The 26,292-nt window shown below is 37.9% G+C and overlaps 1 protein-coding gene across 4 annotated transcripts in view; it reads right to left on the bottom strand.

The window, feature by feature from the left end:
* Window positions 1-25,996, bottom strand: part of FN1 (fibronectin 1) — a 90,870-nt gene extending 64,874 nt beyond the window's left edge. For all 4 annotated transcript variants that reach the window (XM_026673150.2, XM_026673151.2, XM_087949409.1 and 1 more), the window contains exons 1-12: window positions 25,939-25,996; window positions 25,676-25,838; window positions 23,612-23,740; window positions 19,765-19,902; window positions 17,844-17,975; window positions 17,014-17,151; window positions 12,467-12,625; window positions 11,015-11,206; window positions 8,632-8,811; window positions 5,791-5,967; window positions 5,257-5,409; window positions 4,263-4,391 (exon numbers count right to left, since the gene is read on the bottom strand). In XM_026673150.2, the coding sequence (XP_026528935.1) occupies window positions 4,263-4,391; window positions 5,257-5,409; window positions 5,791-5,967; window positions 8,632-8,811; window positions 11,015-11,206; window positions 12,467-12,625; window positions 17,014-17,151; window positions 17,844-17,975; window positions 19,765-19,902; window positions 23,612-23,740; window positions 25,676-25,829 (1,681 nt within the window). In that variant the 5' untranslated portion in view covers window positions 25,830-25,838; window positions 25,939-25,996. The remainder of the gene's footprint in view (window positions 1-4,262; window positions 4,392-5,256; window positions 5,410-5,790; window positions 5,968-8,631; window positions 8,812-11,014; window positions 11,207-12,466; window positions 12,626-17,013; window positions 17,152-17,843; window positions 17,976-19,764; window positions 19,903-23,611; window positions 23,741-25,675; window positions 25,839-25,938) is intronic.
* Window positions 25,997-26,292: the final 296 nt, after the last annotated feature.

Genomic DNA, 26,292 nt, shown 5'->3' with positions numbered 1-26,292 from the left:
GCCACAAAGTACTTACAGTTCACAAAAGGAATATATCCCATTGCCCAAGGAAATAATGTGTTAAACAATATCACCTGATGTACAACCCCCATATGTGCAGTCTGATGTATTTTGGATATAATTCTCAACCAAAGGCACTGCAGAACGTATTTGTGTGGAACAGCTCATAAAATCATATAAATGATTCTAATTTAGACAAAATACCACACCAGAACAAAAAATACAATTATGAACGTAGAGGTTGAAAATGCTTCCATTATTTGCAATGCTAAGATACAATCTGATGCCCTGGATGTGGTGCATCAATCTTGTGCACTAAACATAGCAATCCTCTTTGGAAAAGAACAGAAAAACTCACAAAAAAACATAAACTCATCTTCCTGTTATGTATGTTTTTGCAACCCAGATCTGTTTTCCATAAAAACTGTTGCTGTTATAAATCATTGTTTCCATTTTAGTGCAATGGATCAAACAAACTATTGTGGCTCACTCAATGAATGGTTAAACTAACCACAAATGAGTAGGTGAACCAAATAATCTAATCAACAGCAGATGGAAGGACCCTCAGAAAGTAACTCCGTAATTTTAAAAATGCCCTGCTCTGGAAAGTCAGTATGCAGTTAGAGCAAAGGCAACAGGGCTTAGTGCGCTTATTTTCAACAGTACAGCCATTGGCAGAGCAAAAGTTGCTTGCAATTCCCCACCCTCGGTCTGACCTTGACAGCAGCTGGGAGAGAAGGAAGGCACTGCATTCCAGAGACTTTTATCAGTTCAACAAGCAGTTGAACAGCTTTGAGGTACTGGGAAAGAGGGAGGAATAGGCTAAAAATGCCTGGATTTATGAACCTTCTTGACATTCCTTCCTGTAATTAAGAGAAACTATTTCTTTTGCTCCTCTAACAGGGAGGCAATAAGCTTTGCCAAGGAACAGACTCATACTTTGCAGAAGCAATAGCTAAAACAACACCTTCCAGGAACAGACATATCATTTTCATTCTCCTTATAGTAACATCCTCTTTTTCTCTCTGCTGCCTTTACAGTTATAGTCTTTGATAAGAAGAAAAAATTTGTCCTAATTTGTGTCAGTCCTGCCTGCACAAGATGGAAAAATAATTGTTTACATATGTTTTAAGTCTAAATAATGCCTTACACAGACTCATTTGATATGGTTCTAACTGGAGTTGTACCTGTTCAGTGTGAAGCAAATTGACTGTGTAGTTAAACACTGACCTATTTAGTTTCCTGCATTAGCTAACCTAATGAAATCTGGATCTTTTTAAATCACAGAGAAACCCCCCCCCCCAAAGATAAACAGCTTCAAGGAGAACATTCAGACATGTTTAATCTTAATTTTCAGCCTAAAATTATATTTTGAAACCAGGGAAGGATTTAAACCTTCCTCAAAATTACAAGCCAATTGCTCTTCTCTGTACAAACTTTTATAAAGAGTTGTGTCAAGTAGAATAGCCCTAGCAATTGAATCTGTAATCCAAGTAGAACAAACTGGATTTTGCCCCAAGCATGATTGTAGCAATCAAGTCCTTGCACTCTTATCTGGATAATGGATTCCAAAGGAAAATGAAAAATATCTGTTTTTCTTGACCTCTTGGCAGCCTACAATACTATCTGGGGAGAAGGGCTTCTCTAACTAATAAAGGTAATACCTTGTTGTAATACCATTGCCTTGTTGACTAATGAGTAATTTCACATTTTTACAGAATTTAATAGAAGCAGATATTATAAGTTGAATAATGGACTACCACAAGGATTAGTGCTATGGCCTGCGCTTTTTACACTTGACCTGCATGAAACTGTTTTTAAGAAGAGATTGGACAACCATTTGTCTGAAATAATATAGTGCAGTGGTGGTTAACCTTTTCGGCACAGAGTGCCGAAACGGGAGCATGCGCGCACCCAAAAGGCACCGAGTGCCAAAATGCACTTGCGTATGCATGCACACTGGAAATTGGAAGAGCAACTAACATGCATGCATGCAATGGCCAGTTACTTCATGTGCGCATGCACATTAGATACCAGAAGACCTGGTGGCCGGCGTGCGTGCATGCACTGGGAGCTGCTCTTTTGGTTTCTGGCACTCCAGCGCACACAAAAACCAGTTAGTTCCAGAAGAGAAATGGCCGATGGCTGGCATGCCCGGAGAGATGGCTCTGCGTGCCACTTTCGGCCCACGTGGCAAAGGTTCGGCATCATGGGTATAGGGTCCCCTGCTTGAGTGGAGGGTTGGACTGGAGGGCTTCTGGCATCCAAACTCTATTGGTTTGTTCCATTATTCTTTCTATGATCATGTGTATTCATCCCATCAAGCCCAAAGAAAGTCTGGAATGGTATAGGATCTCTGCCATGGCCGGGGGTTGGACTAGAAGACCTCCAAGGTCTCTTCCAACCCTATTATTCTATGTTCTATGTTTCTCAGAAATGCATCTGTGTTGATGCTATCAATCTCACAACCCAAGGAACCAACTTCAGTGATGCAGAGGATGCCCTTTCTCAAGATCTCCAAGATCTCAAGTTCAATGACGACGAATAAAAATGTGGTTCCAAGCAAACCCTAACAAAAACAGATAGTCACATTCCACTCAGCATTAGATATGCAAATTACAGTGAACTTCCAGAATTGTATTTTACAATGTAATAACTTTACGAAGTACACTGGACAGATCATTAATTTTTTGAAACACCTGGCAAAACTGAAAAGCCACAAAAATTACTGAACAGACTGGCTGGAACATTTTGGAGTGCTGATCCTAATATCCCATGGGCAACAGCCTTGACTTGGTTTATTCCAAGTTGAATATTGTACCCACACCCAAATGGTCAATGTCCAACTCCACCAGACAATGTGGTGTTAATATGCAAAGTATTATACATATTGTGCAAGATTGCCTACACCATGCATTCCCTGGTTCTATAAAAGATCTGAATGAAGCAAAGCCAGAGGTGATTGCCTGGATAGCTGAACTGGACATCCAGTTATGAGGCCACTGCCATATCCCCATAGAGGTTTTGTGTATAATTTATGTGAATTATGTGTATATCTTTACTTCTCTTCTGTCAGGTTCTTATAATACACTAAATATTAATAATAAATTCTTAGGAAAAAAAGTTTTAAGCCAAGAGTGCTTATAGAGGTACTTGTCACCAGCTATGAAAATGACAATATGCACCCTGAAGTCACAGCTGAAGCCCTCTCCTTATATATTTGCATCTAATGTCATAATGAAATGTGCAGTTTCTGTTTTGATGCACAGGTTGTCACTTGCCCTCCTTCTCCTCTTCTGTGGAAGCCTAGATCAACGCACCCCGGATTCTTTTGATGAGTTTAGCAAAACCCCATAAAACATGCTAACTTTGTTTCAGGTAAGATAATATTAATTAGAGCTCTGCCTTAGTTCTTTAATTCTAGGATTTTCAAACTGAGACATAGAGCTATCTAACTTGGATTACATGATGGCTGGGTTAACAACCAACTAGGGAAAAAGCAATAATTTGGTTGTATTCTGCAGTATACAAATGAGAGAAAAACACAGGAAAGAAAATGAGAGAAAAACACAGGAAAGAGAATTTCCTAGTATGATTTGATTGATTGATTTGATTGCTTATTGTACCCTATGACTATTATTAAGTGTTGTATGTGATGATTCTTGATGAATATTATCTTTTCTTTTATGTGCACCGAGGGCATTTACATCAAGACAAATTCCTTGTGTGTTCAATCACACTTGGCCAATAAAGAATTCTATTCGATTCGATTCTATTCATTAGAATAGAAGCAAGAGGTTGGAGGTGCTGGTAAGGATGTAGATAAGCATTAAGTCATAGAGGTTCCTTTGTAGACCAATTCTTAATGTTACTGATAGTCTGCAGCAGCCTAAAATTACTGGCATAGTCATGGTGGTAACTCCTTATAGTATATTGCTCTAAGCATGAAAGGTAAGGATGCTAAGCATGGTTAGGATGCTGAGTTGATGATGAACAAACTCGAGTTCGAGACCCAAGGCCTGCTACATGACACAGTGTGCTTCTGTCATTCACTCCAGTTCCTGCCAACCTAGAAGTTATAAAGTGTGCAATAGCAAAGTAGACATATAGATACCACTTCAGTGGGCACATTAATGGAGATATGAAAGGCGCCCCCACTGGGCATTCCTCTGGGCAACAGTGATATCATCAGCTAACCCTTTCAACCCTGAAGAGCCTTAGTGCTTCCGACACGAACACAAGCATGAAAGGAATCAACTTACCAATAGGATCACATTTCCATCTCCCCCGCCCTTGGCCAAAACAAGTACAGTTCAGCATGTGTCCTTCTTCGTGACGTTTGTGAAAAGTCTGATTAACATCATACGTGATCCCATCAACTATACACTGATCTATTTCAAGAGAGAACATATTTGTATCATTGATTACTTTGAACAAATAATGGCTGTAACTTTGCACAGCTGCATATTGTTCTCCACTCAGATTACCAATATCTCTCATGAATGAAATAGTTTGTTTTTTCCATATTCAAAAAGCTTCCAGTAAAATAAAAAGCAAGAATGTCATATAAAGTATTTAAAAAGTAAATTATGATGTGCATTTTCTATAAATTTTTGCATTCTTTATAATCGTTTAATAGATCTTGAGTCACTAATATGTTATTTCTTCCTCAGAGTTGTAATGACTCGTTACTCCAAGAATCACAGGCTACAAACAGCAATGATTCTGTTCACATACTGTATCTCGTTATGTCCTTTATATTGGTTTTGGCTCTGTTTGTGCATAATTTCCATGACATGTGAACCTAGTCTGAGATTTATACTCAATAAATAAGATTTGTGTATGGTATGCTGTCACAAAGGCTTTGCATATGATTCTCTGAGATTTCAAGGAACTGACATTTTCGCATGTACTAAAATTATAGTATAATCCTCATATATTTTTTCTTGCTATAGGTCCTAGAAAACAAAATTCTGTGAATGATTACTCACTGTTGGCTGTATATGAAACAAGTTTAATAGTTAAATGAAACTGATCCTATACCACAGTCTCCTTTCCCAAATGTATTCTAATTCAGGAGAGATAATATGTGCCCCTTCAGAGACAGCTCTTAGCTTTCCTCACTATTGACCATGCTACTTGAGCATAAGTAACCATTTGGAAAACCAAGACTTTCCCAATTCTAGCACATTACCTACTGTACTAATTCTTAACTAGCTATATCACATTATGAATAACAAACCAAACCAAAAATACCTCTGAGCTGGGAATATGCAATGCAGGTCCATTCTCCACGTCCATTTCCTACACAAGTGCATCTCATCATATGGCCCATATCATGCTGTTTGTCCCACTGATCTCCAACACGATACATAACACCATCATTTGTCGTACAAATTTCTTCATGAGCTAGTAAATGTATAAAAAACAAATTAGGCTTATTTTGATTATTACATGCTTCCTGTTCATGAAAGCAACAAGACTGACTCTTAGGAATGTCATTTCTTCTGTACTTATTTTATATCAGTGCTAATAATATTCATTTTCTTCTGACCACTTCAAATATGAATCTCCATTTGAACCCTGTATTCTCAATGTGTGTTAAATAGATTTTCACAAATGTTATTCTCATAATAAAATTGCAAAATCAGTTTTACTGAGGCTAATCTTTATATGCAACAACTAACTATATATACAAGATGAGTGAATATTTATATCAAATCATATTTTTCATAATTCCCAAGAATTAAGGAATAACATTGGGTCCTAACATACATATGTGCAATATACCTGCCATGGGACAAAATCCAAACTTTTGATCAACATCATAGTTTGAGGTAGTTCCGCACCACTTCATATTATCTCTTCGTCCTTCAGAAGTACAGTCAGTATAATTCCGATTATTATAAAGGAAAGGAAAGTGACATAGGGCACCATTGGAATTTCCACCACGTGTCTGAACCACCACTGCAAGAAAGCAATTGTTATTGAAAATAAATACTGTAGCCAATTACTTTACTATCTGTTGTCCAGCATACCACACTCACGAAAATTATTTCTGAAAACTTTATTGCAACCATTTTTCTTCCATTAGGAAGTCATTTTTCTTTTCTTTTTTCTTTCGACAAATGGGAAATCACTATTTAAAGAAAATATAATAAATGTTATGAATTAAGAAATTGAGAAATGAGAAAAAGAAACAACAAAGAATGGCAATCTTTGTCATTTTTATGTGGACTACTGAGAACATAAAATGAGGAAAAGACAGGTTTTTTTAACTGATCAACTATCCAATAAAAATGAGTATCTTTCCAGGTTTTTGACTATAAATGTAAGCTGGAAACATCTGTATAAACAAGTTCCAAACCACTTAAGAAACATATCAGAGTCAGGTCAGCTTGCAACTTCCATCAGCTCAAGAGCTGCACCAACCTTTGCATGTCAAGGACTGCATTCTTAAGTGGTTACAAACAGGCCCCATTTGGTTAGAGGGCCTTCAGGAAAGTTAAGGGTTGAAATGGGTTTTAAGTATCTATAAGGCTTAAAACATCCATTTTATTTCTGCTCATTCCTTCTCACCGCGGAGAAAAAGGGCTGAATGCTTTGCTCTATCCACTTTAGGAGACTTAGCCTCTCACTCTTCTGTCTTGGTTCTAAAATGCATGAAAGCATCTGCAAGTCAATAGCTAGTCTACACAGTAGCTCTCTGCCAAAAACTCAAACTAGCTTTGTTCTACCAAGTCTAAATCAATCTCATGAAAAATTTCAGAACTGAAGAAATCTACTATCTAGAAAGTGTGGACAACAAAAGGGAGCTTCGGAATGATGGTGTCATAGTGACAGTACTGGCCTAGAACCAAAAGACAACGAGTTCTTAGGCAGGAAAGCCAGCTGGGTGACTTTGGGCCAGTCCTCCTCTCTAAGCCAAACCTACCTCTCACAGGATGGTTGTAGTAGGAGATCAAATTATATACAGGAAGCAGAATTATTAGATATGTTCACCACATATCTAGTTATGTTTCATTTTACCAAAATATATAAAAGGCAGAATAAACATCTAATAACAATAATAGTAAAGAACAATCACCTCCAATAAGCTCAAAAATCACAAGCTCTCTGAAAATCTTATTAAAAAAATAGAAACCTCTGGGACAGATTATTTTTTTTTTTTGAGAAATCATGAGGCAGAATTTAACTGTATTTTCAGATTATACACCCAGTTCTCTGCAAGAACTTCCATGTATATGGCAATAGCAGAATTATATTGTCCCCACCCTCTAAGATCAAAAATTAAATAAGGCAATTAGTCAAAGCTTTTGGTATGTTTCTTTTATATAATGGGTAATCGTAAAAATTTTAAAATTATTTGGCAATTTCTTTTTTAATAAAATAATATTGAATTATTAAACTATACAAATGAATCCGTTTTAAGGCATGCGTTCCTCCAGATCTCTCAGGGTAAAAAGCCACAGTAGCCCCTTCCTAGTTCTTAGGGCTGCCATATATGGCAACCTGGCTGAGAATTCCAGCTTGACTTGGCGTGACATCAGAGCATCAGATTCAAAAGACCTCTTTCCTTCTACCCTAATATAGAGATTGGGCTTCTATCTTAAAAAAAGAAGAAATGCCAGCCAAACACAGGCAGAAAACCAAAGATACAGACTGCTAGCTTTATTTCTATTTAATTCACTTCCTTCTCACAAACATAGGACACCCAAGTGAGCAAAATGGCACAAACTTATTATCTTTGAACATGTCTGCATACTATATACATTTTATTGGATTAGTTAATGGGATAATAACAAAACAACTGTCAGCAAACACAGTTTGCTAACACTGATTAGCCTCAGTTATTCCTAATGGCAAGATTTCTTAGCTAAAAACTAATTGCAAAACTGATTCCAACCCATTGTCGCCCAGTTTCACTTCAGCATGGAACAAAAAACAAAGATAATTTCAGACTTTTGGAAAGACTTAAACATAAGGAGCAATCACTTAGAATAGGAGCAGAAAACTACTTTTATACGGAAGGCCAAACTGAGTATTTATGGTATGTTTAAAGCCATACTCCAAAAGTGGGCATGCTCAGAATAAAGATGGACAGCAGCAGAAGAGAAACAGTGGATCATTACATTTTACCAAGAAAGAAATAACTAAAATAAATATTCTGCCTCAGGCAATAGTCAAATACATCCTTTTCAAGACATCTAGGGAAAGCTTGCAATCTAGTATACTATTACTGCTTTTCATTTTATCCGATAAGACTTCTGTAGAGAAATACTATCCATTGCTATCTAGTTATGCTGTGATAGCCTCATGATATAAACCTAGCTTTCTTATGCTAAACCTATTTCATATCAGTCTTTCTGATAGACTTATGTTTGACTTCTGTATTCCGTCTTACACTTTCCTAGTTCTCAAGACTTTCCTTGTATCCTTTATCCAGTGCAGATCACCTCTCCTATTCTCAGCCCAGCCCTTTTAAAAGGTATGCTAATCATACTCAGTGAAAGAATGCTAAATTATAATTAATTCTGTACTTCCATGACCACACTTTCCCAATGGATGCTAAAATCTGCAACTCATTTCTCCCCAAGAGTTTTTTTTTTTTTTTTCAAAAAGAAAGTTTACCATTTTGCTCTGTACAAAAGGAGTAGCTCTTATCCTGGTCAAAGTTGGAGGTTGTACTACACCAGAGATTCCCATCATGACGTCCTTCGGAAGTGCATGAATAGAAAGTCCTTCCATTATATGTGAATGGGAAAACACAAGGCTCTCCATTGGAATTGCCACCGTAGGTTTGGGTCACAGCTTTAAAACATAAAATACCATTATTATTATTATTATACAAGAATTTGGTGTTATTTGGTTTCAGTAAAATATTTAATATTTAGCATTTATATAAAAATACATATTATAGGGAAACTTCAGTTTTTCAAACAAGTGGGATCATAGTTCCTGTCTTTGAAAACTTTAAGTATGTATGTCATTTCAGTAACTGACACAGATTGAATGATGTCGTAACACAAATGATGCAAATTATATTACTTGCATCAATTTACATCATTTGTATGATAATGTCATCACACAAATAAAATCAAGTGGAAATTGAGGTAATCCAGAACTTCTGGTTTGGCGCTGCAGCAAAGACAGCCGTAGCTAGTGGGGCTCTGTGAATCCCGGCTGATCCTCCCTTGTTAGGAAGCTCTATGGGGCTAAAGTCACCCTGGAGGGGTGATGAAGAAAGAAGGGACCTCTCGTTGATCACGGGAAGGTAGCAGCCTCCCTGCTGAATCCGAGAACACCCTTCCAACTAATGGAGAAGAGAGACGGCCATTATGGTTGACTGAAACTGGAGTAACCAAAAAAGAAGAAACACTAATTAGCTGATCGTGAACAGTGTACTGGATCTGGGTGAGATTTCTTCTAATTTCTATGCTAGAGACTTGTCCCCAACTAAAACAGTTTTTTAAAATCAACTCTCCAAAGTGTAAAAAGTGATGAGCTGTTTTGCAAGGAGACAGATATGGGAAAGAGATGGAATATTTAAGAGAGTTAGTATAAAAGCAAAGAGAAGACCTAACTGGAATTTATAATCGACTAATAAATAACTATATATTTTCTTTATTAGCTTTTCATCCACACCTAATAGTATCTGATCGAGTATTGTTGGCTCTTTATAGAAACCATATATCTTTACATCTTTTTCATATCTTGATTATATTTGCAGATGTGGCCACCATGCAAGGTCCACCCCTTGATTGTGCAATTCCTGTTTAGTTTTAAATTCCTCTTTCTCATTTAAAATATCTTTATACATTATATATATATATATTTGCAAATTTACCACATTTGGATGTATCAGAGCTTCCACTATAGAAAGCCAGACTGGTGTTTTCATGTAATTTTTTGCTTTAACTTTTTCCCATATTAGGAGTAGAACATTCCTTACATAATGTTTTTGAAAATATCTATGTATTTTATTTTTATCATTCAACAGAAAGGCATGCTATCCCAATTGAAGATAATGTCCCTCCAACAGTAACATTCTTCTATTTCTAAGATTTATCCATTCTTTCACCCAGTTTAATGCTGAGGCCTGATAGTAAGGCTCCCAATTGGCAGGCCAAAGCCCCCATTGTTTTTGGATTCTTGCAACATTTTCAGTCTTATTCTTGCTCTTTTTCCTTGCCTTATGAATTTCAACATTACTGCATTTAATTCATCGAAATATTTTTTCTCTAGCTTTATAGGAATCATTTGAAACAAAAACAATAACTTCGGCAGTATATTCATTTTTATAATTGCCATTCTTCCTACCATTGATAACTGCAGATTTTTCCATTTCTCCAAATCCACTTTTATTTGTTGTGCTAACCTTGTATAATTATCTTCTTTGATTGTTACATATCTAACTGTTAAGTAAATTACCAGGTATTTTAATTTCTTGACTACCTGAAGGTCTGTTTTAAACGTAAGGGATAAAGAAGACAGAATATTTTTTAACATGGGACTTGTTTTACCAATGGTTAGATAATAAAAGTAGAAATTAGAAGTGGGGAAAATATTATATACAAGTAAAGAATATTATATGTATGTATGTATGTATGTATGTATGTATGTATGTATGTATGTATGTAAAATGACCCAGACAATACACTATTCATTGAATACTTATGTATGTTAAATAAAAATGTATAATTTTTTTTTAAAGTATGTTGTAGTCCAAAAATTTTCAAGATTTCACTCTGTGTGTGTGTATGTGGGTGGTTATAGCTGTAGCTGTAGAGGGGGGTTGTATATAAGGAAAAGTCACAGTTCTGGATTATAGGCATAACTGTATGAAGGCCAGACTGCCAGACTGATCACATGACCTTGTATAAATGATGATAATCATTTGTTTTTCAGTGACCTTTAGCCCAGTTTATGCTAATCAGTTAGGAACAGGCATTATCATAGGCTAATGATTGAAGCATCTTTTATATGCCAATAAATATTTAAAACTATGTCCTACCTGTTTCCTGGCAGCTGATTCCATTGCCCAGACAAGTACAAAGCATATGCTGGCTTCCCTGTGCTTTAAGCCACTGCATTCCCAAAATATACATCATACCACTGTCAGTTACACAATGACCATAAGGAGCAGGTTGGGGCTGTGGTTGGTAGAGTGCAGTTCGTACATCTGTGATGGTTGCAGATGCACTGCCTGCATATAAAAAAACAATGTTTTGCAACAGTCAGTAAGAAGTATTTTACATATATATATGGCATTCGGCTTTGTTCGGGTATTTTCCCACGTCATTGTAGTTGTTCTTTTAAAGTTGTAGCAACGTTTCAGCAGAATCTCTTCTGCCATCATCAGGAACTATACAGAATGACGTGGGAAAATACCCGAACAAAGCTGAATAATATATATATATGATTAAGATTGGTTACAATTACTTTTACTCTGGTTTTAATCACAGCAGCCACCCTGTCATGAATTTGAAATGGGCAGCTATTTAATACTATGGATGAATGGACAGACAAAATACTCTCCTAGGAGTCGTGTAATCTGTTGTAGTTAAATTAATGTGGAACTTTGAAATTTCCAACATTAATACTGTTTTTACCATTTTGACTGGAACCAAAATTATCAACCAAACTGTCCTCTCAACATCCTAGCAAAACTGAATTTCTACTGGGAATGCAACAATACTTTTGATCAGTTTGCTCTACGATTATCAGAAGGTAAGCACCAGTTAGCGTATCTTCCAACCCACTGCACAGTGAAAGAGTCCAATTTTACATATCTCCTGGAAGATCCAGTCTCTGCTTATACACAGGTAGCAAAGGAAGGAAGGCGTTCCGGGTCTCTATCAGTAACTGGTTCCACTGCCAAATTACTTTTATAGTTAGGATATTTTTCAGAACATTCCACTGGAATCTGCTTTCCTATAACCTAAATTTATATTAAGAAAAAGCCTTTTTCTCTGTAGCTGATTTCTGGGAAGGGAATTTTTAAAAAAATCAGAAGGAAATCTTTGGATTTAAAATACATTTAGATTTATGAACTTTCTTTTTCACTGATAAGCCCATTAAACTGTTCTACTGGATTATATTTATCACTTATCTATTTTGCAGTTCATTAAAACTGATTCCACATTGTTGCCAAAATGCCTCCCCTGTTATTGACTAGCACATTCCATTCTGTGGATAACTGAATCTGTACTTTCAGTCTTTGGTTATGCTCTCATCATTCCAAAGGACTAAATCAAGTCAACCCTGCCAAATAGGAAGAGGCCCTGTGATGCTAGCAACTTTAGATGTGGGGATTTTTTGCCAGACTTCATTAGTTGGCAAGAATCTTCAGATTCTAACACAGTTTGAATACTTTGAATTTTAATGTATGATTTCCCAGGGTAATTTTTATAAAGAGAAATAAAGAAAGAAAAAACATCCAACTTCATCCAGATATATTGCTTACCTACGCCTGTGGCTTGCAAAGAGGAATGCCTTTCACATTTCCATTCTCCTCTGCCATTCCCTGTGCAGATGCATTGAAGCAGATTTCCTCTGTTATCCTTCTTACTCCAGGTTTCTCCAATTCGATAAGATTTCTTGGTATCTTGATCGTTGCATCTATCTATAGAAAAGAAGAGTCCACACATCTGTGCTATTTCAACAATCTGCACCCATTCATGAAGGTTGATACTCTTGGACTGATACTAAATTTTTGAATATAGTCAATATTTCCATCTAATCTCATTCAAAACTACCATTGGGATATTTTAACTGCTTCAATTAAAAATGGATTTTTTTTTCAGTACATTTGTGTGAGAAACAGTCCTTTTCTAATCTGGTGTCTAAGAAAAGACAGGTCAGAATTTTTATTGAAACTCTTAAAACTCTCAAACAACTCCCCAATACTAAAATGTCTACAAATTTTGATTCCAGTCATTCCAGAGAAACTCTGAGGCCACAAAAAGGATGCTGGGGCTGCATGTACAAATAACATGACACAATAATTGAGTTTAGGCAGCATGCTAAGCCAAATCAAACAAATCACATGATGTTTTTGTGCAGTGTTTGATACCAGATATTACTGACTGTTTGGTGCCTTCCCCTAAAGCTCATATTCTTTGGGTCAATTTTAGGTCCTTCTGGACCCGCTCAAAGGGCAAGTGGCAGTCATGCCTAGGAAGGGCTCTGCACAAGTTTGCCTTGTGCATCAGGTGCACCTGCTTCTGTATCAGGAGGTCATATTCATTGTCATTCACACCCTAGGCTGCATGCGGCTCTTTGGGCCCTCTCCTGTGGCTCCCTGTTGATGATCCCACCACTGGCTGGCTCCACCCCTCACCTTCCCCTCCCATTCACTCCTCGCCTGCCCTGAGAAGAGAAGGGCGACGGTGGTGGATGGAGACTCACTCCACATTCCAGACCGGGAATGAAGCGCCCCTCTACTTGCCTCTTTTTCCGGACTTTGTTGCTGCTATGCCCACCTCGGCCGCTGGGGGAGATGCGTGACTTTTCTCCGCCCCGAGACACTGGCTGGGCCGGCTGCAGCCAATGCTCCACATCGCAATGGGCTCCAGTAGGAGGAGGGGACTCGTCACCCCCATTGTGAAGTGCGCTAAGTTTAAGTGTGCTGTGCGAGGCACTGCAAGAGCAGCAAGCGGTCATGGAGGCGGCGAGAGTGGCGTCAGCCACAGCCAGCCCTGCCAGTATCTCAGGGTGGAGAGAAAGTCACGCATCTCACCATATTCCTCTTGCTGCCTCCATAGCTGCTTGCTGCTCTTGCAGCGCCTTGCGCAGCACGCTTAAATTTAGTGCGCTTCACAATGGAGAAGACTATGTCCCCTCCTCCTCCTCTTGGAGCCCATTATGACATGGAGCATCGGCTGCAGCCAGCCCAGCCAGTGTCTCGGGGCAGTGAGAAAGTCACAGAACCAAGAAGGACTGGAAGAAGAAGCAAGTAGAGGGGCACTTTGCTTTCTCTCTGGAATATGGAGTGAGTCTCCATCCACCACTGTTGCCCTTTCCTTCTCAGAGCAAGCGAGGAGCGAGTGGGAGGGGACGGTGAGGTATGGGGCCAACCAGTGGTGGGATCATCAGACAGGGAGCCACAGAAGGGAGACAAAAGAACTTCATTTATCTGGGAACCTGAAATGACTCTTGATCTAAATCATATGGTAAAAATCACCCAAAGAAGAAGAAAGAACAACATCAGCAAAAATAAAACCAAGAGGGAACACACCCACACATTTGTTATTACACAATTCTGGAAAGAAAATTGCTATGTCATTACAATCATTCAGCTGCCAAGTTTCAAAAAATGAACATGAGGAAAATGTTTAAGACACGAAGTCAGATTGCTGGGAATATGTGAGTTTGCCAGGAAATTGGTCTGTGGCTTCAGCTATATGAATGGACATATTTTTTAAAATATTCAAAGCTGGGAACCAGCTGGATGGTTAAGAGTTGACAATACTTACAAGGGGATATCCACCATTTCAGTAATTATATACTTCAATAAAACTAAATGCAAATAATGTTGTGGTAAACTTTCTAACGCAAACTTAAACACATTTACTCTGAACAGCATTAAGCTCAAAGTTCTTGGTCCCAACTAGATATATTTAGAAACTGAGTGTTAATCTGGGAGTACAAAGAAATAATACAAACTTTGGGAAAATGGAAACGAAGCAAATAGAAGACACCTGAGAGTTTTGATAAAACAATCTAAAACATTGAAGAAAGTTTCAGAGTCTGTTTCAAATCTACATGATCCTACACATTTCACACTATGTTAAGAAATTATGGTACTGGTCAACACTATTACAAAATTCAAGAGAAAGTGCTGCACACAGATATGCAATCTGCCCAAATTCACATCATTAATAAATGATGGCTTACTCTATTCAATGATTTTCCGGTTACAGGTAATGAATCATTCAATGTGTGTGCTGGAATAATGCTATAAAATGTTTGTATTTTGAATAAATAGTAATGTTGTACAAAGCCAAGTATTTTAGTTTCAAACAGTACAAATGATTAATATTAAGAAAATAAGAATTCCTATTAAATCCAGCAAAGGATTTATGGGACATATACTGTATTATAACATACTGTCAATGTGATTCATTTGATCATGCTTTTCCTGGCAGTTGAAAACATTCCATCCTTGTATCTTTCCCATTTTGACACTAAGACACACATTTTCCTCCACAAGTTTCCAGTCCAGACTAAATAAAAGTGTTGCTTTAAGGGTTTTAAATTTTATTTTCAAACTGAGGATTTACGTTATATAATTGACTTTATGCTAAGCAAAGTTGTTATCCTCAATTAAAAGCTAAATATCATCTCAAAATCCATCACAAAAAAGTTCTAACAGACCATGTGTGTCCGAAAACAGCTTTAGTATGGCTTATACTTAACCAATGACTCTTCTTTTAAATACTTGCTATGCATGTCAGTGATTATCTTGCATACAACTGGATCCAAGTTGTAGTAATTTTTCATCACAAGCTAACATCATCATAGAAGAAAGAACATTTCAAAGATTCATTTTAGGTTCTTTCATGTTTAATATGTCAATCTTATTTATAATGGATTAGAATTTAAGAAAATTCACCAAAGGAAAAATTTCCATGCAGTCATTTGCCACTCAAAAAAGCTGGGAGACTCATCTGAATAATGTAGAAAGGGCTCCTGAGAAAGAGTAACTAAATAAGTGTATTTGTTAATTAATGATAACTTAACTATGGAATTAAAGTTTCATACTCTTTATTCCTAAGTACTTCCACATTGTTTAGTGGAACTTTCTCAATGTCTTCAAAGATAGTCTGAAGAAATAATGAAAACTTTCATAAATTTATCTTGGAATCTAAGCTAGCTCTTCAGGATAACACTAAGACGTACTGTACTTTCTACCAATATCCAGTAGGTACAATAAATGTTAGCCTGGAATTGAAGAGGATTGATTGACCTCTCTAAAATTCAAAGACATATCTCTATATTCTCCAAAATAAAAATCTTTAGCTTTTTAAATAATTGCCATATTTTCATGACTGCTAGACAATCTAAGGTACTAAGGATAGAGAAAACAAGATATTCTATAATTTTATAGACATACATAAGAGAAAAAAATATCAACAAGAAACAGCAAGGTTAAGACAGATCAAAGACTGAAATAAAAAGTATCTTCTTGAAGGTATATAAATATCACTTATGCAGAATCTGTGGGTACTTATTTATTTAGGGATGAGATCCACTGGAAATAAAAGTACAGTACTTTCTTTTAACATACACTTGAGTCAATTGATATAACTCAGCCCAATACACACACACACATCTTATTCTGAATTTAGCAGTTGTGTTCATACAAAACATTAATCAGGTGCAGCAATATTTTATTTGCTTTTTGGAGGGTAACATCTACATCTTGTAATGGAAAGGGAAATGATACGATTATATATCACATACAGTTTGGAAAATTATTAGGAGACTGTTGATCTCTCAGATTACTGTAAATTGTTAAGATGCAATTATTATTTCCAGGTAATTCAAAACAGAATTTCTTTAAAACTTAACTTTTTCATTAGTATGTCCCCCAAACATTACATTATATGCTTAGCTTCTTTTTGCAACCCAATCCCGCCCCCATTGTTTTGTCACAATTCGACCTCCTCCCTGGTGATGTCTTTGCGCAGTTGTCATGTCCCTTGGGGCTTTACCATACTGAAGAAATGAGAAAGGCCAGTACCCTTGATTTAAGGAAAATACTGACAAGCAATATTTTAGCCACAATACTTGAATAGAGGAGGTAGCAGCAATCAAATTGCTAATTTACTATGTTAATAATTTACTGTAGCTTCATGGATAGTGTGAATACAATCAGCGAAACAGTTTGTGCAGAACATTCCAGACTTTGAGCCCACCCTCAAAATAATGGGGGAAATGAAAAATACCCAAGAGCATCATTCATCCTAATACTCTGCATGAGCTGCTCTGCCACAAACCCATACTTACTTCTGGAAGTGCAAGTAATCCTCCCACTGCCTTCTCCAAGGCAAGTGCAATCCACCATCATCCAGCCCTGATATGGCTTTTCCCAAACTTCTCCAACAACGTATGATGTCCCAGCTGTATTATCATAGCACCGCTCAGCTAAGGGAAATTAATTCCCAAAGGTAAAAAAGAAAAAATAAACTCACTGCATTGTTTTCTTTACAATTTCAGCAAGGAAAGAATTAAATTTCTTAATTAGGAAGGAAAGAAAATGCTTCCATAATTTTTGCATTTGAGTTAAAAAACAGCATGCAGAAAGCTGGCAATGCAAAGAAATAGAGGTTTCTAAGTGTTTGCAACACTGGTGTTTGCTGATAGCTTTGTTTTATTTTATGCTCCTTTTGAAGGTATAGCTATATTTGAGTATATAACTACATATAGGATTATTTTGAAATGATATGGATAATTTTCTGTTATGTCAATAAAACACATCAAACTTTGGAGCATGACTCTCTTAACCAAGTATGCCCTTCCTTATCAAAAATTATAGAGACTGGACAGCAGGGAATATATTAACCGAGGCATCTTCTCTATGGCATACTTATATTCTAGGTGAATTTGTTTATTGTCTATAGAGGGATATTCAGAAGCACTACCTGCAGATCAAAAGTCCAGGTAAAACTTGCTCATGTATGCATGTTGAGTATTTATATATATCAACTGAGACAAAAATTTTAAAAATGTTATCACAAAGAATCAAAAGTTTGCTTATAGTAATTATTGCAAACAGCTCTATTCGCAACTGAAATACTTTTGATCTCTGAAATGCATAAAAGAAAACAAAAACATACCAACTGGTTTGCAAGTCCATTCACCCTTTCCGTTGCCAAGACAGACACATTCCAACATGTAGCCTCCTGTCTCGTGAGGCCTGCGCCAGGTATCACCAATCTTGTAGGACTCGCCACCTTCATGACATCTATCTGAAAAACAAAGCATAGGAAGCTGTTTTTCCAAGTTATATCATTAATGTATCTACTTCAATGTTGTCTATTTGTTCAGCAACTCTAAGATTGTCCCAGTTATTATTATAATAAAGCCTTAGATCCCTTCATCCATTTCAGTGCTGGACAATCCTTCATAATGTGCTCAGCTTTGAAAAGCAGCTAGTTTCTTTTCCAATATGAAAGTCCCTACAGTCTAATAACTATAACATTAGAATTAGAATTCTTCATTGGCCAAGTGTGATTGGACACACAAGGAATTTGTCTTGGTGCAAATGCTCTCAGTATACATTAAAGAAGAGTCAAGAATCGTAAGGTACAAGTCATAGGGTACAATAAGTAATCAAATCATACTAGGAAACAGTCAATATAAATCGTAAGGATACAAGCGACAAAGTTACAGTCATACAGTCACAAGTTGGAGGGGATGGGTGATAAGGAGTGATGAGAAAATTAATAGTAATAGTAGTGCAGACTTTGTAAATAGTTGGACAGTGTTGAGGGAATTATTTGTTTAGCAGAGTGATGGCCTTCAGGGAAAAACTGCCCTTGTGTCTAGCTGTTTTGGTGTGCAGTGCTCTATAGAGTCGTTTTGAGGGAAGGAGTTAAAACAGTTCATGTCCGGGAAGTGAGGAGGTCATGCCACTTTCCTGTCTTATCATAAGTCTCCATAATTAATAAGGGATGTGTCAGCCCTGGAACCATTACACACCCCCCCACAGCATTTTCAGGGCTGCCACAGTGAAGTGAGTCGAGCCGGTGGGAACAGGAGTGGGGAGGAAGAGATAGCTAGAGGATTGTAGCCATAATAAAATTATTTCTTTTGAGAACCAAGAACTTTCCCACCAGGTACAAGGAAATGGGATCTGCGACCAGGCGACCCTTGGACTGTGGCCTGATTGGATCATGTGATGAACTACATGGGTAGGGGAAATAAATTCTACTTTTAACTAGGGAGAAAACCTGAGGGGGGTTTAGAGTCGGGTTTCCCCAGATGTGCCAATATGACATGCCTAATAAATCTATAATTTGAGGAGTTTTGATTGCACTGGGTGTGTTACTTGGAACCCTGACAGGATGTTAAAAACATCTGGATTATAAAACTATAAGAAGAGAAGTTAAATGTTGAACTGCACTTCTCTTCATGTCTCATACTTACTATACTAATTAGGACTGCTAGAAATTGCATTTAGATATTTGGAGTCATCTGCAGAACACTTTCATCCTTGCTTTACAATGAAGTCAAAGTTCTGACATATAGCAACGAAAAATAATCTTTCAAGAAAAAACATTCATGGAGCAGCTCCACAAAGGCCCTGGTAGCTACATAGATACAGGCTCCGGTTTATGTACAATATATCAGAGTTGAGAACTGGAGCCCAGCTTCAAGTCATGAGATGTGGAGGGGGAAATCTAGCACTTCCTTGAATCCTGTTTATTCCAGTCTTCTTCCATTCTCCTTTTCTTCATGCAGGAGAAAATCTCAGGTATAACCTACACACTTATTCATAATGTCAACATACAGCAAATATCAGTGGTCTCATTTTACAGTTCTCTCTCTCTCTCTCTCTCTCTCTCTCTCCCTCCCTCCCTCCCTCCAACTTTGTCACAAATTCCTTACAATTATGCAACATTACATGTAGTACCTACTTCTTCTTACTGTGAAAACCACTAGATTTTGTGACATTCCAGCAATGTCAGTATATGGATTAACACATAATCTTGGCAGACATCATCTAAACATCTCACTGAAATATTTAATACATACTTGCAATAGTGCAACTGATTCTTCCACGCCCAGCCCCAATACAAGTACAGTCCCAGATCATGGAATCCTTTGGGCGTTCATAGGTTTCCCCTACTCGATAAGTAGTCCCAGTGTGTTTATCAAAACAGGTTTCTTCCGCTGTATAGGAAGAAGAAGAAAAAAGAATCAATACAGATAAACCTACACTTGCAGCTTCTAATCTCCTTTCCCTACCTCATTCATAGAGGTATACACACAAAAAATAATTGTGGCATTGACTGCTATTGTTTTGCTAGTGACAAGCAGAGGCTTTTTGGATGGTAGTGATGTAGCTAAAGACAAAGAATAGGGGAGGTGCTTGGACCAATAAAAGAAGAAAGAAAGCTAAAAAAAAATCCACATTAACAGTAGAAGGGAGTTTCCAGGCAATTTGTATGAAAGTACTTTTTTAAAAAAAAATGTGGAGAAAACAATAAAGAAAAATGCATTTGACCAAGAGATATAGAACAGACATTTGGAAAACCAAAGTTCAAATATTTGGTCAAATATTTAATCCCTTACTAGATTAGATTATAGAAACCAAGTAAATGCCTTGTTATCCAAAGGACTGTCACACAAGTCTTGTTAAGCTTCAAGTCTGTCAAGATGAACTGAAACTGGAGGCAGTTGTCATTATCCTACTGTCATGGTTAGACAATTTCTCAATGAAGTTTCCTTATTTGCCTACATATAAGGAAAGCGTGACTGGTAACAGCACATTTTGACAGAGCACATTATCAAGAAGACAAGATAAGTAAACTATGTAGCAGCAAAGGAATAAACACTATTTTCTGCTGCTGCCACTGCAATCTCAGGCAGCCATCAGGAAAACTATTTTTGTCAGGGGGAAAAATGCTTTTATAAGACTGTACTGGAACCTACAGAGACACTGTGTGATATATTTGCAAAGTAGGTTAATAGATAACATTACTTATTGCTATGCAAGTCTGTTATCTGATGTCTGATTAATCTGGTTCTATGGGATTAGTTTCAATTTAATGGGGAAGCAATAAACGCCAGCTATGTTAAAAGACGTGATAGTACAGCTTCAAGAAACCCAAATGAGATGTTGAGTTCTTCAAAGCAACTAATATGTTGCTAATATCCCCTTAGGAACTATTTGGACAGACATTTCTGGAAGAAATAGACTCTCTGGACCTATTCTAGTCTGGGCACAAGCCCAGATATATGGTCCAAACAAACTTGGTCTCCTTAATGAGTCAGCCATGAAGATTGGGAATTCAAGGCAGAATGCTACAGTGACTCAGTTCCTGATGACAAGACTGGCACTTCTAAGGCAGGGGTTCAAAGCAGACAAGATGACAATTGCAATGTCATTATCCAAGATCTATCCTTTATTCATATGAACAATATGTATACAGGAATACATACAAAAGGTAAATCTTGGGATTTCACTTCTAAATTACCATCCTTCATGTTTTAACACCGATAACCTCAGATATTTAGATGATATTATACATCCCTTGCAGGACAATTAAGTACTGTACTGAAGTGCAATTCTGCTAAATACAATGTTACACAAAGAATGTGAGAGATGGTGCCCATGGAGGGGGAAATGGTATGAAGGACTAACTATAGGCAGCAGTTTGAAGGGTGCAGACTCCAGAAAAGGGGGGAAAGATAAGAGTAGCACACAGCCTGCCTCTAAGCACAAGGGAGCACGAATATATTACATTTATTTGGACAGCTTCCTATTATCACAATGTTTTGGTGGTGACATGCAAAATGTTTGTAATCTGTTGTAATTTCCAATCATTTATCTTACTCTATAATTATATATAGTTTTATTATTCTATCGTATCTCCGAGATGGCATTACTTTTTTAACACGGGGACATGAGAATTGATAAATAATTAATAAATTTAATCTGTTTAATAGCTTCTTTCGGTAGCATGAGTAAAAAAATTTCTTGGTCTTGACAATTTTTGGAAGGATACTTTTTCCTTTGCTTCAAAATGTTCTCCATAGCAAATCTGACCTGTCAGCCTTTTGTTTTTCTCCTCTAGTTTTATTGCAGCATTTTCTGCAACATCCTATCTTCCATAATGGCAAACCTATGGCACGCAGAGCCCTCTCATTGGGCATGCGCGTCGTTGCCAGCTGCTCTTCTGGTTTCTGGCGTGCACATGTGCACTGCCTAGCTGGTCTTCGCGGGAGCCGGAGTGCCAGAAAACAGCCTGAAAAACAGCATAAAAATGGCCCCAAAATGGCCAAAAAAACCAGGCAATTTTTCAGGCCATTTGCAGGCCAAAAACAGCCCGGAAAATGGCCCCAAAAATGTCCAAAAAACAGGCATGCATGCACTGGCCAGCTGGTCTTTGGGTTTCCAGCACTCTGGCATGAGCGCATGCACACACCTGCATGCACGTTCCAGTTTGGCCACTTGGTGCTGAAAGGTTCGCCATCACTGTCCTATCTTATGTGGGGGTGGTGTCCTTCCGTACATTGTTATCTGCAGAGCATTAGCACTGTGACTTCTTTCTGACAAGGCCAAATCAAACCTTTTCAAAAAGCCAAACAGAAGAGCTTAGGGGGCCAATGAATCCTCTTCAGAGTAGATAGCCTTTGAAGGTTCTTTTTAAAGTTATGTAGAGGAAGGAGTCCAGGGACAAAACTTTCTTAAGAGACAACTTACCTATTGCTACTTAGCTGTAATGGGTAGAATGACCTTAAAGAACAGGAGGAAGAGCAGCTACTAACAGTCAGCTAAAAGGACCCTGAGTCCAGACTGGAAGGCGAGAAAACACCTCTGACAAGACTCTCACTAGTTCTCATGAAGGGGGTGTGTGTGTATGTGGGAGGTACATTTAGACTTGTAAGATTCTGTTTTTATAATCTTATCATAAGGTTAGCCTTAATATAAGACTTTGGTTTCCTAATCTGCTCTACCTCTACATTGTCGATATCTGTCTGTACAATGATAAGGATGCATCAAGCAATTCAACCCCCTCTGGATTCACCTGATTAAAAACAAGGGCACTAGAGAAGCTTGATATAAATTATCAGGGGTCACAGAATTTTTTCTACAATATTTGGGAGCACCCAGTTGCAACCACAAAGACTTTCTGACAGATTAATCCATACTAGCAATTCTTGAATCTAATTAGTGTGAAAACTACAGTAGGAATAATCTGTTGCATAAAATAATGCAAGGTTTGTTCAGAACATTCCCAATCTGCAGTAGATAGGAACAGTCAGAAATTGACAGGCTTGCGGACTGAACTGTAAAAAGTACATATCTACAGATAATCAGAGTTGGAAAGGACCTTGTAAGTCATCTAATCCAACCCGCCCCCCAAGCAGGAGACCCTACACCATTTCTGACAAATGGCAGTCTAATCTCTTCTTGAAAGTCTCAAGTGATGAAGCTCCCACAACTTCCAAAGGCAAGCTGTTCCGTTGGATGATTGCTCTCACTGTCAGAAAATGTCTCCTTATTTCCAGGTTGAACCTCTCCTTGTTCAGTTTCCATCCATTATTCCTTGTCTGGCCTATAAGCGCTTTAGAAAATAGCTTGACCCCTTCCTCTCAGTGGCAGTCCCTCAAATATTGGAACACTGCTATCATGTCTCCCCGGTCCTTCTCTTCACTAGACTAGCCAAGCCCAGTTCCTGTAACCGTTCTTCATGTTTTAGTCTCCAGTAACAATAATTGTCTCAGAAGAAGAAGAGATGTTAAATGTGGATGCTGCCTTTTCCAAGAGCTAAAAAACCAGGATATTTCTATACATGTAAATATCTACTTTTTATTTTAGAAAAAAAAAAGATGTTCTTGGCCAGAAGTTTGTCAAAAGATGCATTCCACTTACGCTCAGGTTTGCTCTCACAGTTGAATCCTCGACTGCCTCCATAGCAAGTACAGACTAGAGTGTTTCCCAAGTAAATGCGCTCCCACTGCTGGTTTATCTGATAATGTTGTCCATTGTCATAGCATCCCTCTGAGAAAGAAACAGCACTGTTTAATTACATCCTATCACCCAGACCAAGTGCGATTCTCCTGGTAAGGAGAAAGAATGTGGAGAAGAGAGCAGTGTCAGCCCCTAACATGCATGGAATAGACATTAACTCCTGGCCAGACATTCCTTGTACATCTTGAAACCACTGTGTAATTTGATATTAGATGCAGGCAACTCAAGACTGGAGTTAAACTCAAAACAGTTCCATCCGTCTCTTGTTTAACCATGTTTTAAATGTACAGGATAAAACCACTAGAGAGTTCACATTCTGGAGCAGCATGTTAACAGCTGGAAAAGATTGCTCAACTGGGAGGCTTAATCCAATGTTTCATGAAAGCCTATGGAAAGACCCCAAAAGATTTGAAACTTTGGCTCTCTTCCCTAAACAGGTTTATTCTTGCCAAGTAGAACTAGTCTCCTTTTTTTTTTAAATTTCCAAATATTTTTTCCAACTTACATTTAGTCTTATCATTTCCTGAGATGACTGCTTTAAAGAAAAATCATACTTTCTAAACAATTTAAAAGTGTTATCTCAGCATCTTTTTTCTTAATTTTAAAATGAAAAAGTATGTTCTATTCTTTTCTAAATTAATTCAAACACCTTAATTTTAAAGTCTGTTTTTACAGCATGAAAAGATGGCCTTCCACTTTTTTTACTTTCAAGTCAATATAATTAATAAATTTTTGCTTCCAGTCCTCCTGTAAGAAAAGAGAACAAATAGAAATCTATCCTTTCTAGATTTTCTCATTTGTCTCTTTAGCTGGTATAACTGCAGTGAAAAAATGCAATGCTAACTACACCCTTCTTGAGAAATGTCTGGATTTCAGGAAAATTAATTTACCCTCAACGAGCAGATGTGTGTGAAAGAGAAATAGTCCAGGACAAGAATCCCTTTTCTCAGCAATGAAGAATATAAAAGACCAGGAAACTTATAAAAAATCAATATCTATATATACAAATAAGGTTTCCACCAGCAGGCCCTAAAATATGGAATTTAACCACTAAGAGCCCATCTCCAATTGGATTAAAAAAACAAAAACAAAAAAAGTTGTTCTCGCAACATCTTCACAAATTTGCCAAATCTGATGAGATAGTTTTGCTTCTCACTGGTGTCAATGAGAAAAATAAAAATTAAGAATTTCCACCCTGCCAGAGCAAACTGGCAAAGCTTGGGAAGCGGCAAACCCTTTTTTTAACCAGACGTCCCCAAGAGTAGGGTGCCCAATCTAATCAGGAGGCCTTCAGTATTCAGACATAATTATCTTTGGCCTCAATGCAATATATAAATCTTAATTAGGCTTGAGTCTCAAGAGAAACCCAAGCTTGAATTCCTTGGCAGAAAAACTGGATATAAATGTAATAACCAAGAGGATTCCCCCTCTCAACAACAGGGTTCAGTTTAATTAATCTGCAAAATTCCTGGACAAAGCTGTTTCATGATTTAACCATTTTGTGCACCAGAAATGTTCTAGCTGTCCAGTGTGTCTTCACATCCAAGAGTCCATTATGGATTATCAAACTGCAATCGTGGATAGGTTGCAAAGCTAACTGGAGACATAAGACCACAAGGGAAGTAACTCTGGCACCATTAAAAGGTTGTCCTAAATTGCTGTAACGCTCTGTAAGTAAGACACTTGGACGCCTCCCTACCTCAAGTTAAGTTCAAAAATACTACTCCCCATCATCGGTTTTGTTTTCTGAAAATTTTTCCTCATCTCAATCTGAGGACCTGAGTAGACTCAAGAAAGAGCTATTAACACATTCATATAGTAAATTTTACTCCCCTTCATAACCATCCAAAGTTGCAATTTTCGGTATGCTCCTTAAGTTTGATTTCGGTTTTATCAAAGCGTCCAGGATCCGACCGCTTCCACTCCCTTGAAAAAGCCGCTACTACTCATCCCAGAATTACTCACGTTTGTTCTGGCCGACCGGCAGAGAGGGCTGAACGATATGCTGCTGCGTTTCCCTTTTGCCTTTTCCCCCGCGGGGTTGAGAACCCCAGACCCCTGCCCCTGAACAAAGGGTCAATACCAAAAGAATCGCTCGCTTTGATCGGCTGTCCGGCATCTTGGAAAGCTGTCGGGAAAATAAACGGATCGTGTTTGAAACTGGAGGCAAAAACCAATTTGATCGGGTTGATAAAGTGGGATGAGGGGAAACTTGCAAATTCTCTTACCTCCTTTCAGTCCTCGCTTCTCTTGTCTGGCGCAACCCTTACAGGCTGCGAGAAGGGCAGATCCCTGGGTCACATTGGATTTATATAGAGTTCCTAGCCACAGGGACCCCCACGAGGCATTACAGGGGAGAACAGGAGAAGGAGGAGGGCCTCGCCGGAGACACGCCTTTCGGACGGCAATGCCTTTCCAAGTGGCCCAAGCGGAGTGGTAGCGTCACGGCCCGGGAGTTGCGTTACAGAGCAAACAAAGGTCTCTCTTCCAAAAGCTTTGAACGGGGCTAAATTTTAGAGGGTCTCTGGGGAGTGAGAGCGGGGGCTGCTGCAGTTCTTTGCTGCAGCTTAGCGAATGCCGCC

This window comes from Notechis scutatus, chromosome 1 (assembly GCF_049901735.1).
Source record: "Notechis scutatus isolate UNSWTSFEM ecotype Mainland chromosome 1, rNotScu1.2, whole genome shotgun sequence".
In the NCBI taxonomy this organism is placed as follows: Eukaryota; Metazoa; Chordata; class Lepidosauria; order Squamata; family Elapidae; genus Notechis; species Notechis scutatus.
Note: the sequence above shows the minus strand (reverse complement) of the source record. Positions and strands in the feature narration are given on the sequence as shown.